The sequence below is a fragment of the Solanum pennellii genome, chromosome 1 (genome assembly GCF_001406875.1).
Source record: "Solanum pennellii chromosome 1, SPENNV200".
In the NCBI taxonomy this organism is placed as follows: domain Eukaryota; kingdom Viridiplantae; phylum Streptophyta; class Magnoliopsida; order Solanales; family Solanaceae; genus Solanum; species Solanum pennellii.
In genome coordinates this window covers 94,760,378-94,780,272 of record NC_028637.1, presented here as the reverse complement: position 1 = coordinate 94,780,272, position 19,895 = coordinate 94,760,378, and the positions used below count along the sequence as shown (strand labels likewise).

Here is a 19,895-nt window from a genome sequence, read left to right as displayed (position 1 = left end):
AAGGAATAAGTAAATAAACGATAAGAAAAATATTAGGAAATTAAGCTCAAGGTGAGTGAGAAAAGAAATGTACATCATGTGTGCACAATATAAGATGAACATTGCGTACCCAAAAAGAGTTAAAGATAATCCAATTGTTATTTCATACAACACAACAAAATACAACAACTACGCCTCTATGTCAAACTAATTGAGATCGATTACACAAATCTTCTACTTTGACTCCATTCTAGTTGGACGCATTTCAGTCCAAATACAAAACCAAGAGTTCACCTTTAAGCACCGGCGCAGCTTAATTGTTATTGCAACTGCATCGCCAGAGTGAAAAATCACTTCAGATCATTATTATTTGTGATCCTCCCAACTGAAATAATATGAAAACAAATCAAGAAGGCAAATTTTAGGAAATAGACTCTTAGGGTAGGGGCCTCTGGAGGAGAGAGGAAGGGGAACGTAAACAAAGACAAGTGGAAAAGAATAAACCAGTAAAAGAGAGGATCCTCTACCCTTGGAGCCAGCAGAAAATGCCCACTTCCCACCCGTAAATTACAAGTCCAAAGATGCATTGCTAGCAGAAAGATAACATAGCTATAATACATGACTTCTAATAATGATTATGCAGGGTCAGGATTATCATTTGCTTAAGCCTAGGTGGGTAGAGTTATCCAGTACCTGCGCTGGTGGAGGTAGCAGATACTTGGTGAAGTATTTGAGGCACGAGCAAGATGGCCTGGTCAACACTGTTATCAAGAGAGCACGGACACCAACATTTCTTTTCACATGGTATCAGAGACTTCATTTACCTGAACTTGGCTCCCATGTGACGACGCTCTAATTGTCCAATCCTGGGCGTATAGGGGGTGTTAGAGTCTCACATCGGTGTGGGTTGGGTTTGTGTGCCTCATTAACAATCCTGACCGCATGAGCTAGCTTTTGGAGTTGAGATAAGCCCAAGGTTCAAATCTTAACTTTGAGGTTGGAGATATGGAATGGTGCCTCAGAATGTCCATTCAATTCTAGCCAGTACCTGAATAATGCATGAGAATAGAAACTTCTCAGAACCCAAGGACTCTCGATGAACAAGTAGAGTGCTATTTCACTTCAAATCTTATGAGCCATGATTCATCAACTAAAGAAAAAACAAAAAAAAAATGTTAGAAAAGAACATAGAAATAACACTTACTAGACTTCTCAATCTCTTTGTAAGTTGCAAATTGCCTCATTAGCTCTAGTAGTGCCCAATTCAATACCACAATGATGATATGTACAAATCCATTTCAACAATGGCATCAAAAGTTCTTCAAGTACAAAATTCTAGTTTGGTGAAAATTAAAATTGTAACGAGTTGAGAGTTCTCTAACTTTGGGATAACTTTCAAGATGGACCAGCTAGCAATAGACAGTCTCCAACATGTCAATGTGGTCATCATATATTGACATGGTCAAGTTCAGACAATGTTTGATTCAATTGAATGGAGGAGCTCTTTAACTATTCCTTAGTTTTGACATCCAGTAGAAGTTGGTCCCAATTTTTAAAGGCAAAATTCCAACCTGTATTCATAACATCAAACAATTTAATTGCAATTTGCTAGAAGTTCGGAACATAAATTTGAAACCAAATCTACAAAAGCAAAAATTTAATATCAAGCAACTGTAGGGCAAAAGAAGATCTTACCCAATCACGGCAGAATGAGCGGCTGTAGAATTTAGTCCAACTCTAGTAGAGGCAGTTGCAAGTTGAGATTGATCATTGAATCTTTGATAGTAATAACAATAAGCTGATACCAAATAGAAGGACACAAATGATTGAGACAAATCTTTGAGTCTTTGATAGTTATAGAAGATAACAAGAAACTAATGGCAAATAGAAGGAAAGAAAAGATTTTCTGCAGATACTTTAGAGTTTGAAGAGTACAACATCAAACAAAAAATACCATGTAATATTCAGATTACTCAACTTATGAGACCCAAACTTCAATGTTTAGCATAGTGTCTTTCCTTCTCACTGGTTTCATGGAGATGCTTTTAAGAAAAGGTAAAATTCACCCGTATAGAGGAAGAAACACAACTCTTTGATAACTTCGTGGAGATACTTAGAGCCTGTTTGGATTGGCTTAAAAGTTGGTTTAACCTACTTTTGAGTCATTTTTAGCTTTTGGGAATGTTTGGCAAAGTTCAAAGTAACTCTAAAACGGGCTCTTACACAATATCTTTATGAACATTCTAGAAGCTCTTTTTATTCGATCAAGTCATTATAAGTGTAAAACTTTATTCTTATGCAACCAATCATTTCAATCTAAGAGGATGGAAAAAGATAAAAGAAAATACTAATGGCATCTTGAAAACTATACAAGTATTATGGTTGATCTGAAGATAATGTATGAGCTTAACATACCTTCAAGATGCAAAATTTCTGATATTAAGATACCTCAGAAACCTCAATGCTTGGAACAATTCTTGGGAGTAGCTTAACTTGAGGCACTGAATTAGATTCATCGTTGCATGGAAGAGAAGGTATCTCATTTTCCAAAATGGAATAAGCATCCGCAAATGCCTACAGAAAGTAACTTTTATTAGAATAGTTATATGCAGCCAATATTCAATGATTATAATTTTTAGCGCGTGTTCTAATCCATTCAGTAGCAACTTCAGTCCCAAAATAATCATAACTTAGGAACCAACTTAAACAATATGTCAAACAGAAGCACCCAAAGAGAATACCTAGAGTTTGTTACTTCAGGTTATATTAATTAAATGAAAAAGTAGAGTCGCTTCGAGTCATCAAAGTACAGTAGTTCAAGCTATTCCTTAGCGATTGTTCATCTTCCATCACTTTAAAAGAACAAAGTATTTTTAGCTGACTTCTACATATTTGAGGTGTTAAAGAACTATATTGGTGGTTAATGAGATGGGTGGACTCCTTATAAGGCTTGACAATCCTCCTCCTTTTTAGCTAGCCTTTGGGGTGTGAGTTAGGCCTAAGATAATGCGAGGCATAAGAGGATGTTATGGTCCCCTGATATGGATCTTGTTATGGGGCGTTGTAGTGTGAAATCAAATGTTTTCTTCCTACGACCTATGGTGCTGGTTCTTTAAGAGAGAACCTGCGATCTCTTGAGTTTGAAGTACTCAAAAACTTAGTAGTTTTCTGCTTAACATTTCATTGAATTCAAATAACTTAAATACAACATTGGTGATTAACACCCACCTAATAACAAGGAAATAACTTCCCACTATTACTGAAATGAGAAAGTGGAGGAATAACCTCCTTAGTGCTAATAAATACTACACAGGAAACAACTGTTACATGGAAAGGGGAATCACTGTTACAGAACATATTACAGAGAACAGAAAATACAGCTACTGATTTAATTTCCATGCATAAAACTGTTGGTAGACTAACAAGGTACTAACAGAGGAATTTATGCTTTTCACTTTTAACTGACGTATGCTGCCTTTTCAATAAAAATACATCACATGTCATTCGAGAGATATAATACGAGATTTATGATTCAAGCTTTTACATATGCAAATTACTCCCGAAGTAGAGGAAGCACAGTGTTGGGATTGGAACTTAACAAATTAGTAGAATAGTGAAGTAAACAAACTGATAGAGGGCAGTCGGGCACCACCAAGAGTGGAGCCCAACGCTTAATTCACTTGCATCAACTGTATTAATATAATAAAAATTAACCAACGACAAATCAAAAGCTCCTTTAATCTACCGGTGATTGAGAGATATGTCTGGTTAATTCATTAACCAACACATCCCCGCTACTAGCCAGCCTAGAAGGAACTCCTTGTTGCCAACCTCTTAGGAGATTCAAATACATTTTATCCTATTGATTTTTAAAAGCTAAGAAACCCAAAATATCACAAGTTCTTCATTTCACCCGACCGACAAGTTTTTCTAGTTCTACTAACATCGTGATGATGACATGAACTTATATTTCATGCTTACTATCCATAGTTCATAACAAATATTTTCTAGAAAATTTATTACAAGCAATTCTAACTAACCTTGATGCATTGGTGTATGCGAAAGCAGTTCCGCCCCACATTATTGGTTGGGTATAGAGGATCATCAATGCAAATTGGATCAATGCTACAAAGTAAAACCAGGTAATAAGGAGGAAGGATAATCATCACAAAAATGGAGCTAGAGATTTACAAGAAACAAAATCAGGAGGTTCAGCAATTTGTCACACCTGCACCCTCGTTCTCTATTTATGTATAAGCCGCTTCCCTGTATTGAGACACGTATTTGACGAGGATCAAACACATTCCTGACAACAAAAAGAAGGCTTTACATCTGCAGTACCCTTTTTTGCATCTATTTTTTTTAAGGGAGCAGGGGTATCATAGTGGTTTGGACTTCAGAAATATGAGTTAACTAAAATGTGTGGCTGCTGCTTGTAAGAACCAAATAAGAGATAAAATGTTTAAGGAAATACAAGCAGTTCAAACTCACCCAAAGAAGTAGAAAAAGTCCATCAGGAGGCTCCCCAAGTTCTACAAGATAAGATCAAAGTTACACTCAATAAGTGTTGTGCATCAGAAGAAAAAAATAAAAGAAGCTTAGTTCTAATTAATTGAAACAAAGTCAACTTCTTCCATAGAGGCACTGCAGCATTTAACAAGCTCGCCAAGTATAAAATTGTAGGAGCAACCCTATCATATGGCCTCTGTACAAGGCTATCCAACTAACCTGTCCACATAGCAGTTCTGTACAAGCAAAGAGCAGGAGGAGGTGGATTTTTTAATTTTACATTGAATATGCTAGCATTTAAGTTCTACATCTTTCAAGAGAAAGATCAGTATTTGTAGGAGCAACCCTATCATATGGCCTCTGTACAAGGCTATCCAACTAACCTGTCCACATAGCAGTTCTGTACAAGCAAAGAGCAGGAGGAGGTGGATTTTTTAATTTTACATTGAATATGCTAGCATTTAAGTTCTACATCTTTCAAGAGAAAGATCAGTTTTGTTTATTCAGGTACAATGTAATCCATTATTTATAGTCATGTAGGTAAGACAGCAGATGGGCTCTTTTATACATTTATCTTTCCCTAACATCTAATTTCTAAATGCCGTACCCCCAATCCTCGTTCATATGAAGGCATCATAACAAATACATCAAAGTTCAGGGGCTTTGAAGCAGGGCCACTTATATTGCAAAACTTTCAGAGATGGTATGGGAAGTCTTTCATGAACTCGCTTTATATCTCTGACACGCAAGGAAGGACGCGATGATCAGGAGAAGCAAAATGAAATTAGGATTTGAACGAAAAATAATAAAGCAAAAAAACTAATATTCAATGTCAGAAAAGAATTTGAAAATTAGACTTGCAGCTGAAAGGTGAAGTAACTTCCATGTAATAACTCAGAAAGGTGGTCCATTCCACAAGGCTCTCATAGTGCATCAGACATGCACCTAAAGTTTCTGCTATTTGAACTTGTTGAAGTGTGTAACTATCTCATTTAAAAGCTTAAATTGTTAGAGGAAAGCATACTTTTAATAGATAATATATTCTCAACATGCCCCCTCACATGCGGGCCTGATTCTTTTTCATGGGTCAAGTACGTAGAAATTCTTTTTAATTTGGGTAGCAGTGAGATTCGATCACATGACCTCTGTCTGCTGTGATACCATGAGAACTTAGAAGAAGAAGAGATTGGGAATTGAATTGATTGATCTCCCTCAAGTTGATGGATTACATAGTTGTTACAGATAATGTAAATAAGGAAAGAATATAGAAAATATTACACAATCTCCCAACTGCTTAATTAAAGGGATTAAGAGAGTATTCTTTTATGTAGATTATTTAATCATACCATATTTTAAATAATTGCATATCTACCAAATAGACCATAAATAACATTCCCCTCAAGCTGGAGTGTAAGAGTCATATGTTCCTAGCTTGCCACAAATATAGTTAATTCTAGATTCTTGGAGTGATTTTGTAAAAATATCCACCAGTTGATCTTTTGGGTTAACAAAACTTGTGATAAATCCAGACTCAATCTTCTCTCGAATGAAGTGACAATCTATCTCAATTTGCTTCATTCTTTCATGGAACACTGCATTAGAAGGGATACGTAATGCAGCTTGGTTATCACAAATCAATGTCATCGGTTCAACTCCTCCTATCTTAAATTCTTGGAGAAGTTGTCTCAACCACATAAGCTCACACGTTGCTAGTGCCATAGCTCGATATTCCGCCTCTGCGCTTGATCTCGCTACGACAGCTTACTTTTTACTTTTACAAGCCTCATCATTATCTCATGTGTGCTGGTAGATAACATCTTTAAGTGTGATCTCCAACCCTTCAGTTTCAGTAATTCCATTGAGTATTGAAGTTAAAAAGGCCAACCTCCTCACATAAGCCCTCCTTTTTACCTTGCTACATTATCTTAATTTTTAAAGGAGGAGAGAAAACCAAAAAGATGGATTTCACCTGCTCACTATAGCCTAAAATTAAACTATCAAGCTTAAACCCAAATATGAGAGAAACTCAACTGGCTAGGTTGTTCTGCTGCCACGAAATGTCTCCCTCCGCTTTGTTCTTTGCTGTTAATGTTTATGGATGATATACACTAATGTCCCTTGTTTAAGCGATCATTTAGATTTTGTCCCTAATATTAAAATTTTGTGCAAATATCACCCTTGGGAAATTACCCTTCCGGACAACATCAGACTCGGGTCTAATTTGTTCATATGTTACAATAAAACACCACACTCATCTAATATTTGCAATAACATACAATATTTTAGACCATGAACGTTTTCTCATCAGATTTCAGTTAGCTCAAAAGAGATCTTTCGATTGTAGTCTAAAAGGCCCACAGTTGAAAGAGGAATTAAAAGTGGGTCACTTTCTAAACAGATGTCCCAAATAACCGATGAAAATTTCACAGTATTTACCCAGAAAATCATCTTATGTCGTATCACAGGTTCTTCTTTATATTGTGAAAGGTCTTATGAATGTTTTCATCACAATATGAACAACTCAACAACAAAAACAATGGAGACATCCATCACAATCTATGTTGAACATGTCAGGCTTACTGATGATACCATTAACAATAAAACAGGGGTCAATCGCCAAAAATTAAATGTACAATAAAGAAAACAAAAAAAGAAAAAGAAGGATTCAATCATACTTGATCAATTGGTCGACTGTGATGATGTTCATGCTGCAAAAACCGTGTGATCAATAGTACCTATTAAATGGTGAAGACATTTAAGAGACATTCAAACACATTAACATCAAGATCTAGAATGAAACCAAGGGAAGCAAAACATCTGAATTCTGAGGTAAGAATGCCAAGAATTGGAAGACAATTGAATAAGTTACACTATTTCACTTTTGCTTGAAACAAATGGGTGAAAAGTTTGACAGATGACTAGATTGAATAGATAATGACCACAATGCAGATATTTCCACTTCCCAACGAACAAAATTTCTGTTTGACCTTGAGTTAGACTCAGAGACCACAATCTAATTTCCAGATGTTTGCCTCATTCAAGAACTGAAAAATAATGAATCAAGATAGGGAACTCTATAGTCACTCCAGTCAGTATTTCTTGCAATATAATCTTAGATTCTAGAACTTCATCAGAATGCTAGTTAGAATAAGTCAGTCATCTCTTAATGGACAAATGAATACATCAACCCACTCCTGAAATTCTAATTACACGTAAATCAAGGTAAGGACGCTTAATCTTCAGTCTTCACTACTAGAATGAATCACTTGTGAGCATAAATATAACTTATGCTGGGAAATTAGGAAAAGGAAGAGAAAGGAGGGAAACTGGTAGTAAAAATAGAGGAGGAGAAAGCTAAGGAGATTTCTATTTACGAATGCATGGTTTGGATAGAAAACAAAAATGAAAAAGAAAATTGTTCGACTTTTTTGTTGTCACTGATTTAAATTTCAGTCAAAGAAGAAAATGGTACTCTCTTATTTTTCATCCCCTAATTCTTACAGTACCAAAGCAAGAGAAGAAAAATCTCCAAGTTGTTCCTTTCTTTCTTTTTTTCTCTCTTCTTTCCAAGCAAAGCATAAGAGTAGCCGACCAACCTCCATCTCTTTTGCTTGGTTTTAGTTGAAACATGGTATGAGTGAAAAATTGTTTGACTTATTTGTAACTGATTAAAATTTTGGGTCAAGATGAAAATGATTCTCTAATTTCTACAGCACCCAAGCAAGAAAAAGAACTCTTTAATCATTCATTTTCTCTGCTTTCTAAGCAAAGGAGTAGTCAGAAAATATCCTTCTTTTGCCTCAACTGCCCTCACTAATCCACACATAATAGAGTGTCAAGAAGGGAATGAAGCAGCTTAGCAAAGCAGTCAGTGTAGGAAATGAGTAGATGGCAGCAAAAGAAGTAGGTGCACTGTATATTCACCATTCATAAATCATAAGATTGAAGGCACTCATAAATATACCAGCGTAGGTTATTTTTTGAATGATAGATGACTTGGCAACTCTCCTGTTAAAGATATGTACGGCTCTCTTCAGCATCACCTCTTCCAAGACACTCTTACCTCAGATTTTAGACAAGAGCACTGTTGGCTTATCACTTTAGAGGAACTTAAATGATTAGGAAGCGGATGGACACCTAAGCCTTTTGAACTTACTTAGCAGCACTACCTCAGCCTCTTCTTCATCTGATGTATGATTTGAAAAGGTAAATCAGAGGCCACCTTCTCTTTAAAATTATGCTACTCAGATTTCTACTCAAGTTTCATCTCAGAACACTCTCTGGCCATGGAAATCCATATGGAAAGGCATGGCTCCACTTAAGATCAAATCTCAAATGTTTCTCTTGGTTAGTGCCCAAAGTGACATGCGTCACACAAAGCAACCTTCAAAGAAGAGGTAATTTAGCTATGTGAATCTGAAGAGGACAAATCCATCGCTTTCATTATTGTAAATTTACTGAAATCTGAAACGTTATTCTCAACATATTTGGCATTTTTGGTGTGCCCAAAACAACTCTACAGTTTTTCCCAGGATGACGGAGAAGAGTATGGAAGAGTGATGTATTTAAGCATAACCAAAAGAACAAACTTGAATATCAAGTAAGAAAATAGTATATAGACAACTGAAACACTTTTAGGTAACTCTACCAGATATTGATGCTGAGAAAGCTTACTAGACAATATGAACTTAAACCGCCTGAATATGACTGGTCAAGACTGCGATCTGCTAGGAACTGTTTTAGCACCAAAGCAAGAGGTGTGGTAGCAGGAAACTGTTCTGTGAGCTCTTTTACCTATCATCGACAATGGAAAAATACGATAAATCTACATGCATAACCAATGACAGGCTTGACATAACAAATATCTAAAGTGATAAAGATTAAGAGAATATAGTTCTGAATTTGATCCCACAAATATTCAGATGCAATCTCTTCAACACATACCAGCTCTGTGGTCTGTAATCCTGTATGAGAAGGCGATTTGAAACTAATATCAAGTCGAACTGCTTTTACATCCTTCACACATTCATTCATCTTAGACCACTGTGGTGAAGATGAGGAATCCGAACAAGTCGAATCAGCCTGAAAAGTATTGCCTTCTTCAACAGTCAACTCAGTTGGTTCAGCTTTTGGTGTTTGTAAATTTGATAGAGACGACGAAATGAGGTCATGTGGAACTTCCACCACAAGCATTATAATTGGTATCTGTAGAAAAATGGAAGCAACATAGTATGGAACAATGACTAAGGAGGTCAAAGGTAACTTTTTTTGTGATAAAAGAGAGAAGGAAAAAGGTATTGCGATTAACATAAAGAAAAACACAAAGCTGATGAGAACCAAGAAGGAAAAGGATTTTGGATTTCAGAGATATTACAGCAGTATTTTCCACGATCTTCAGAGAATCATTTTTTACCCACTCCTGGTTAGCCAGATATCTAGCTGCATGCTGCAAAGTGTTCTATGTCAGCAAGAAGGAGCTCCATTTAGAATAAGCTATATTTGTATCAAATTGGACAACCAAGGTAAAACAAACCCAATATTCTTGTCTGGTACCCTTTTTTCCGTCCATTTTACAGGGACATGCTTCCCTTTTTAGTTTGTTCCAAAAATAATGACATATTTCTCTTTTCTGAACTATTTCATCTTCACATCCCCATTATACCTTAGTGACTTGTTGAGACCCACATGGTTTAAAGTTCACTCTTTTATAAGATAGAAAGTGAAAATACATGTGGAACTCTCACCACTACTCATCTAAGACTGTGACTATATAGGCAGTTAGATATGCATAAAATGGGCCGTGGGAGTTGCACCCAAGAGTGTGGCCTAGAGAGCAATGAAGTGGGTTGAAAACCATGAAGTTTTAAGTTTGAATCCCAGCAAAGACAAAACACTAGGTGATTTCTTCTTCTATGGATTTGCAGTTTGGTTAGACTCAAGTGCCATATCTTTATATATATATATATATATATATATATATATATAGTATGATAGTCAGGGATGCTCATATCCCTGTTTGGGCTCCCAATCCATGCTCTAATTGGGCCTAGGAGTGAAAGGGGAGGTGGTAGAGTGAGTTAGAGTACCCCATTGGTTGGGCAATGGATTGATGGTCTGCTAATAAAGACTCGAGAAATCCTCCTCTCATCAGGTAGCTGTTGGGGTTAAGTTAAGCCCATGTGTCTCTTCTTCTTTTTTTTGTGTGGGGTGGGTGGAGGTGGGGGCGGTTGAGGGTCATGAGGAAAATATTGGTTAATGATTAAGGAACAGCAAGAAGGTTCTCTCCTCTTCTTCTTTTTTTTTAGGTCCCGTGCTTTAAGTTTACTCGCTCTTGTTTCACTTTTCCAGAGTCAATTTGACCATCTTTCAGAGCTAAATTAGACTAGATTAATTAAATATTTTAAAATCACAATATACATATTCCAAACAATACAAAAAGCATTATAAGTTGCAACTTTTTTTCTCATATCAATATGGTGAAAAAATATATCATAAATGTTGGTCAAAGAAATGTAGCAGTCTCAAAAATGAAACATGACAAGTATTATAGGATGGAGGGAGTACAAAAAGATCATGTCTTTCAAAGCAAGCATAGCATTTCCTCCTTCAATTATTAGAGAAGAATATTCATGTGATCCTGAATACCTGAAGGCATGTTTCTTTGATCCCATTTCGCCCCTCTAAGATCCCAGCTTCTTTAATTGGTTCCTATGGAGGAAAGAAAAGAAAAGAATACAACATGATTTCCTTTCTCCAAGACTCTTTTTCTCCATACCTAAAAGATATAACATAAGCACATATTATGCAAGACATGCTTACCAGATTCCTCACAGGAGGAAGAGAGACCACAAGGTCCACATCACTCGATGGGAGTGACAACCCAGTAGCGTTTGAACCAAAAATGTTTGTACGCGATCTAGGCCATAATACTTGTAGAGAACGTGCAACGCGCTTTACAGCCCAATTAATGTAAGGCTTCCTGATCAGATTCTCAGAGGCAACCTTGAATGTCATTACAGATAACCAACAATAAGCATCACATTGCCGGATTTTTTATCCTCAAAATCTGGTAAAATTACTGAAATGATACTGCAGAAGCTACTACTCTCTTGGGAGTCTACCTGTTTGCAGAAGTTCTCAATTTCATTGTGAAGGCGACTATGGATCATTGAGAGACATGCCTTCTTTGCAGTAGAGTTCAGCGTTTCGGGAGGTTGAAGTGGGAACGCAACATCTGGCTGGAAAAGAAAAAGAATGAACAAAAGTATAGCTTTCCACTCAAGCAGACAGAAACATGTGAATAAAGGAGTTATGAAACTGCAAACCGGATTCTCAGATTTGAAATTTACATGTTCTTGATCGCGAGTTAACTGTGAAATTGCGATTAGGCGGTCCTGCAGCAAAGCTCCAGGTAGAGGTTGCGTTAACTGATGGGCTGAGAGACTTTTACTCCTCCAAGCAGGCCAAACTACTTCACTACCATCCATGCGTATACAGGCTTCTTCAAAATTAATTCCATCATGGAACCAACCTTTGACACCCCACTGCCTAGGGCTGGAGCTACCAGACCGAACTGTTGGAAAACCTCTGTGCCTTCTAGAATCACCAACTGGAGAAGGAGGAGGCGGATGAGGGGCACGTGGAACACAGAGGACAACAGGTGATGGAGGCCTCTTGATCCTAGGTTGCTCCCGCCTACTGGGAGGAACACAAGGACTTTTATGATCATGACTGCGCTTAAAATCTGATCTTGATCTCTCCCTAGACATACTGGGAATGACAATGGGTCGTAAAATGGGGTATGCGAGTGAATCCACAGACTTTGCTTCAACTTCAGCGGGCAAACTGGACAAGGATCCTGAAGCATTCTCTACTGTCACTAGATCTGCTGATGATGATGACTGCAGAACCTTGCTGGTAATCTCACTTCCTGGTATAACATAACCAACAGCCTGATGCCCTGAACCTAAAGCATCGAATGGAGAGCAAAAGGAAGCACCAGAAGGAGAAGTCAAACCATTTGTACTGTAGGAAGAAGAGAAGGCAACCATATCATCAACTGCCCTATTCATGTCTGCGTCCCTCCATGCCCATGAGCTATCATCCGAGCTAAGAGAGGGAGGACGTGAAAAATTAGTACCAAGATGATCAGAAGGATTCCAATACATAACACCACCTCCAAAGTACTGATTATAGTCCACCCCGGAAACAGCATGTACCTCTAACTCTTCTTCAGACATCCAGTGATAATCATGGTCTTCACCCACTTCATGTGAATTTGCAAGATCGGAGAAGTCCATTAAGTCACCAGAATACACCCTTTCATCCTCAGTACTCACCACATTGCAGTGCATGCTTTGAGCTGCTATATCTTGCTGGAAAGACGTTCTCCTAGATATAAACCCAGCATCATAATTGCATGTAACTGATGGAGCAGCTAGTCTATTGATACTGCGCACCATTGGGGGCCAATCTAAACTCATTGGCAAAGGTCCAGATATGATTCCAGGGCATCCTGTTTCAATTGAAGAATTTCTTACATGGCGTACGTTGCGTAGAAAAGAATGACAAAAATGACTTTTCCAGTTGTGACTGACATCAAGGTGCAATCTATCAGTAGCCCGTGGGAGATGTGAATCACCGCATGGAAGATGAACAGGAGCTACACTGGGCCACTCATACGAAACATAAGATGGAGAATTCATCGGCCCTGTATCATAAACATCAACACTTCCTTTCTCCTGTAACGAGGTCAAATTTGTGTTGGCATCACCAACTTTAATTTTCTGCTCAAGAAAACCTGATCTGTTCAATTTTTTGAACTCCTTGCCGTTTGAAAGAGTGCGTCCAGATCCAATCGCAGGCATTACAGAAGATATAGCAGAATCGCCTTCCCTATTGGTAGTTTCCACTGCAACAGCTACCGTTCCATTTTCCATCACTCCCTCTTTGGGCAAATGGTCTGTCAAACAAGGATTCCTGTAACCTTCAAAAGAACCAGCAGAACCAGAATCCCTACTGCTTTGACTCAGAATGCTCATTTCTGGTTCACGTTTCTCATTGTCAATACAAGAATCTTTTGATCCGCTTTGAACAACCGAATCTATTAAAGTGACACAATCAGAACTTGGTTCCCTACCTCGGGAGTTGACAGAAATAAAGGACTTCTGAGAATTTCTTTTCGGACATTTACCATCTTCCCCAGAAGTTATCAAGCTAGGGTTCTTAATCTTGTTTCTTTCTTTCCTTTTCTTCCTTGAAGCACTTCTAACAGTTTGATTATCTGGTCCTTCACCCTGTCCCTGCAGACAGTCAGTCAGTTACAAACTATTTACAACATAACTTGGATATCTGATACATAGTAGAAAGAGAAGATAATTACAACCATATCGATCAAAGATGGAAGACTCTCTTTAACACGATCCTTCTGCTGTTCTCTGTTGACCGATCCACTAGGCAAACTACTATGTACATTATCACCACAAAATTTATCGACCAAACCAGTAGACGAACTATTATGTACATTATCACCACACATGGATGTGTCTCCCTTGTCCTGCATATTATTTTAAAAGAAAGTAAGGGAACACATGGTATAGATTTTTTTTTTCTTTCTAAAGGGAATTTCTATGGGAAGTCTTCAAGATCAGAGTTGTACCTCAGTGCTTTTAACAGGCCTCAAACCATCTGTTTTAGGTTTTGGCAAAGAATTTGATTTCTTCACCTTACGGTTTTTCCCTTTTTTCTTACGGTTCGAAGCACCAAGTATCTCTTTGTTTTGCTTTGGTAAGGAATTCAAGTTTTCATCCTCTAGTAGCTCATACTTTGTACAGTCAAGAGATATAATCATGAGTAACCCCCGTAATTTTCTTAATATACAATCAGAAAGAGTATTAACAGATTCAAATGAACTAAAGAATAATTTTTCACTATCAGGAGACTCGCAAACAGAATGTGGACATGCCAACAGCACAGTGGAGATATCCTCAAGCATAAACAAACAATCAAGTAACTTGTTGAATGAACATGAGACTCCAAACACTGATGCATGACGCGTGCTCTTTTTTGCAACTCTTGCATCTGACACTCTGAGATTCACAAAGTTTCTTCGATCAGACAAAGTAGGATTACCCCTCAGAGGTTGTTCTAGTGTTGAACTGCATAGCCAAGCTTTATCCGCTGAAACACTTCTTGCCCCTTTCAAAGTGTCAGTAATCTGAAAGATATAATTGGAGATTGGACAGCATAAGCCTGTGTCAAATTCTAATGAGCACCTATTAAATATGCAGGAAGAATAGATGACTCTACCAGCAATAAGAAGATTAAACAGCTTAACTCCTTACATCTCAATCATTTGATTGACATTGTCAGGCAGGACAGGAGTACTATAAGACACATACTAGGAGATATCATTAATGTAATAGTTGCTATTTGTGAAAAAATATGACTTATGGGAAGTATATCAAATCAAAATCAAACAATTATAGGTGGTATGTTATCTAAAATCAATTGCTGCTTTGACATACACGAACAGGAGATAATATGCTGAGTTTACTGTTTTGCGCTGCTTCTTTCTTTTTCTTCTTCTTGTTTTTTTTTTTTTTTTTTGAGAAATAATGTGAACATGCTGTGTAGAGGTAACTAGAGGAAAAGAGTAGCATATTTTATATTTCAAGTAATTTATAAGGCTTCCCTGGGGAAAAATATAGTTTAACAGTGAAAAAGATGTTATCAAAGATTCAAATAGCCACCAGTAACCAAACACGTATTCACTGACATGCTATGACCACCTAAGTTCTCAGACTCGTGTGCGGATGTCCAGTCCAAGTGTGAATCTAGAGGTACGGTCCTCTAAGATTTAACTTTTAAGATTTGGGAATACGGATCCATGTGTGGATACAGGCGCGGGGATAAGGCTAAAATTCAAATATCTAAAATAGAGTGATGAAAGCTAAATTATGATATATTATGTGGAAAACTTAAGATAGAGAAAAGGGAAGGGAGTGAAAATAGAAATTTATATATATACAAGGTATTCCATTTTCTTCACTTTACCTTAGTTTTTATTTTGATTACATAAATCATTGAATTTGTCCAGAATTTCTCCCTCGAATTTGGTCAAAGTACCAAAACCAGTTGACTGAATCAGGTACGGATCCCACACCCACACAACACAGGAGCGGCACCAAAAGTGAAGAGTTTGAGCAACTTAGATGACCACAGGACTACTTTAGAAAGAAGAGAGATTTATTTGAAAGGGATGTACATACATAGGGATAGGGTACCTAAAAAATCTAAAATCACCAGAAACCAAACACATATTCACTAACATGCTATGACCACCAAAGTTTTGGACTCGGGTGTGAATGTCCCATATAGGTGTGAATTTAGAGGTAGGGTCCTCTAAGATCTAAATTTTAAGATTTAGGGACACGGATCCATGTATGGATACAGGTGCGGGGATAAGGCTAAAATAATTCAAATATCTAAAAATACAGGGATGAAACCAAAATTATGAGATATTATGTGGAAAACTTAAGGAGAAAATATTGATCAAATATGGAGAATATTCAGCAGCCTTAGGAAGATCACTTGGGTGAAACCATGAAACATAGTACAACTTCTAAATTGTTGGATCATGTGGGCAATACTACAATTCAGGAGAAGAGATGGAAGATTGTCCCAGCTGGTATATGGTGGACAGTGTGGAAAGAAAGGAATCAAAGATGTTTTGAGTAAGAAGAACAATTTGCAGAATATCAAGATGAATGCTCTTTATTATTTTTGGTGTAAACAGAAAGTTTTACAGGCAGAAGAACTTTTTGATGTTTTAGACTATTTGTGACAAACAACACAGATGGAGTCATCCATCTGTGTAGTTTGAATACTTTTGGAAAGGGGCTACTTTGATGTAGTATACCAGTGGATAAATAGAAGAAAAAGTTGCCATTCCCAAAAAAAAATATTGATCAAGAGGAGAATCCTGTAAGGAGATAAAAGGGAAGGGAGTGAAAATCGAAATTTATATATACAAAGGTATTCCATTTTCTTCAATTTACCTTCGTTTTTGTTTTGATTACATAAATCATTGAATTTGTCCAGAATTTCTCCATCGAATTTGTTCAAAGTACCCAAAACCAGTTGACAGAATCGAGTACGGATCCCACATCCAACCCACACCCAGCACCAAAAGTGAAGAGTCCGAGCAACTTAATGACCACAGGACTACTTTAAAAAGAAGAGAGATATTATTTAAGATGGATGTACATAGATAGGGATATGGTACCTAAAAAATATAAATCTACCAGTAACCAAACACATATTCATCGACATGGCTCTGACCACCTAAGTTTCGGACTCGGGTTCGTATGTCCGGTACTGGAAGAATCTAGAGGTAGGGTCCTCTAAGATCTAAATTTTAAGATCTGGAAATACGGATCCATGTATGGACACAGGCAGGGGCATAGGCACATGTATGTCAGGGTGTCAAATTGGACAACCTTTGTCGGAAAAAAATACAGCATATACAAGTAAAATGATACATGAGGTGATTAAATAGCATATTTTGGACACCCTTGACATTATAGGTTGTTATAGCCTAGTGGTTTAAGATGTCTTGAATGTTTGTTTAGACACCTTTAATGAGCTAGTGCTCGCATGTTCAAATCTCACCACCAACAATTTTTTTCCTTTTTAAAAGAGATTTTATTGTTTAACTTTTCGACCCTCTTCGTGAAATTCCTAGCTCCGTCACTAGATACAGATGCGGGGATAAGGCCAAAATAATTCAAATATCTCAAAAATTTGGACCCTCTTCGTGAAATTCCTAGCTTCGCCACTGGATACAGGTGTGGGGATAAGGCTAAAATAATTCAAATATCTAAAAATAGAGGGATGAAACCTAAATTATGAGATATTATATGGAAAACTTAAGGAGAAAATATTGATCAAGAAAACAATCTTGTAAGGAGATAAAAGGAAAGGGAGTGAAGATAGAAATGTATATACACAAGTTATTCCACTTTCTAACACCTTAGTTTTTATTTTGATTAAATAAATCATTGAATTTGTCCAGAATTTCCCCATCGAATTTGGTCAAAGTACCCAAAATCAATTGACTGAATCAAGTATGGATCCCACACCCACACGACACGAGGGGCGGCACCAAAAATGAAGAGTCCGAGCTACTTAGATGACCACGGGACTACTTCAGAAAGAAGAGAGACATTATTTAAAAGGGATGTACATACATAGGTATAGGGTACCTAAAAATCTAAATCAGTTAAAGTTTGAATTGACTCAACCAATTGGTAAAGCATGAGAACAAGAAACAACAGTGTGAACTTACTATTCAATTCTATGAAAATGTAGAGACACATCTTAGTTAAGAAGTTGCATGATTTGATAATTTAGTTAATTATCATGAATGCCTGCAGTTCATACTCTCTTTTGCTTTTCCAAATCAAATAGGCCTCCTCAACATTCCTTTAAATTTCCTTTATTACATCTGAGCTAATTTTTTGATACAGATTTTAGCCTACTTGCAAATCTTAGCCACTTGCTGTTTAGATAGATTCCTGAGGATTCTAAAATGTGTACTTCCCATTTAACAAGCTATTTACTATTCCAAAATGTCTCATTATCTATTAGAGGGAAAGTTCAGCTTTTTAACATCCATGAATGAAAATGCCACCACATATACAAATTGAAACATATTGTAATCTCATTGAATGAACTCGTAGCACATTAAACAGCCATGTAGCACCAAAGAACAAACATAGAACAATCTGCTAGTCAAGAAAAACGCTCAAATATAAAGAAGTACCAGTGATTTTGCCGCCTTCCCTAAGCCATTACGAAGAATCTTGACCCTTGTTGCCTCATCTAACTTACCCCACCAGTCTACACACCCTTTCTTCCTCCAAAATGCATTTGCCCCTACACCTACAGAATTCACCTTATCTTTCAGCTTTACACCTCTCTTTTTCCCATTATTATGATTCAACCATGCCAATCGTAACGCCACCTCCAACCTATTCGCCACAAAAGCCTCGATACTATAATAACCCTTCTCTTTCAACCACCCCAATTCCACCCATTCTGAGCTCAACCCACTTTCTTCCCCCCTCAAAAACTTCCTATTCGTAACACCATCCATTACATTCACAAAAGTATCCACATTTCCAACAAATTCCTCACTTACAGTCAAAGAATCAACAAAATCCAACAAACCCGAAACCCCATTTTCCCCTTCCCCTTCTTTCGAGCTGAAAATCCGTACAGACTGACGAAGTCGCCTTTCTGACTCATTGGACTCCGCAACTCGAGCTAATAACCCATGAGACTTCCTGAAACAAACGCTTGGAAGATCAGAACCATCTGAAGGCATGTCAGGTAGGATGAAGAAAAACCCATGACCATTGGATTGAAGTTTACCAAGCATTTGCAACAGGATTTGAACGAAATTCGAGTGAACAATTGTGAGATGAGCTTGGCGTTGAGGAATCGAAAGGGAAGAGAACCATTTGATAAGCGATGATCTAGGGTTAGGGTTATGATTAGGAAATGGAGGGTTTTGTGAATTGTAGAGAGAAATGTGAGATGTGAGGGAATCAAAAAGCTGCTGTCTTGAATCGTTCATAGATTTTTGGGGCAAAGGCGAACTAAAGTTCGATTTTTTCATTTTTTTTTTCAGGTGAATTTTGTGAAGATTCTCAGGTGGTTGCAGTAGCAGTAGCAGTTGCAGCGATGATCATGTAGAAGACGATAATCAAAGCAACAATCGCGGTTCATGTGAAGAGATTATTCCGTATTTGCTGACTTTTGTTTCGTATTTATACTGAAAAAAACTACAAGGGCCAAAAGGAAGTAAATTTCTTATGCTTTCACTTGGAATTCTTCTGAAATTAAATTTTTATTAAATATTATCCAAACAATTCAAATACAGAAAGTTTGGTAAGAAGAAGCTAACAGAAGAGGTTTTAGTTTAAATTTTTAATTTTTTTTTAGTTATGTTCTAGAGAAAATCTTCAATTTAAATGAAAATTAATGATAGTTGAAAACTAATGAAAAAAAATTATGGCGTTGGTGACTAGATTAACATGTACTCTCTCAACTAATTTATGGATAGACGGTTATAATTTGCAAGCGTGATATTAAGTAATTTATTAATAAGGACGGGAACAAATTAATCTCACATTATATTGGAATTGATATTCAGATTTGAAATCTTCACGTTGTTGTTTTTATGACTGAATTTTTCCTTTGGGATAATGATTTATGGATATATTGTTATAATTTGCAAGCGCGATATCAAATAATATAGTGATAAAGACGGAGACAAATTATGCTCCTTTATATTGGTATTAACATTCATATTTAAAATTTCGATTGTTGTTTTTATGATC

The 19,895-nt window shown here is 37.0% G+C and overlaps 1 protein-coding gene across 6 annotated transcripts; it reads right to left on the bottom strand.

Moving 5' to 3' along the window:
* Positions 1-54: 54 nt before the first annotated feature.
* LOC107005675 lies at positions 55-19,339 on the bottom strand. Of its 6 annotated transcripts, none has more exons than XM_015204336.2 (20): positions 18,314-19,339; positions 14,147-14,704; positions 13,874-14,044; positions 13,628-13,790; positions 11,838-13,531; positions 11,610-11,726; positions 11,308-11,490; positions 11,134-11,196; positions 9,863-9,934; positions 9,433-9,693; positions 9,163-9,282; positions 7,164-7,223; positions 4,471-4,511; positions 4,208-4,285; positions 4,020-4,104; positions 2,395-2,553; positions 1,675-1,777; positions 1,184-1,550; positions 673-1,027; positions 55-364 (listed from the first exon to the last, which is right to left on the bottom strand). In XM_015204336.2, the coding sequence occupies exons 1-16, from the start codon at positions 19,169-19,171 to the stop codon at positions 2,419-2,421; spliced, it is 4,659 nt and encodes a 1,552-aa protein (XP_015059822.1). In that variant the 5' UTR covers positions 19,172-19,339; the 3' UTR covers positions 55-364; positions 673-1,027; positions 1,184-1,550; positions 1,675-1,777; positions 2,395-2,418. The 6 variants fall into 6 exon arrangements, with proteins under 6 accessions (XP_015059822.1, XP_015059815.1, XP_015059807.1 ...); XM_015204329.2 differs by having other exon boundaries at positions 11,838-13,591; positions 13,682-13,790; XM_015204321.2 differs by having other exon boundaries at positions 11,838-13,790; positions 18,314-19,338.
* Between the last annotated feature and the right edge of the window lie 556 nt (positions 19,340-19,895).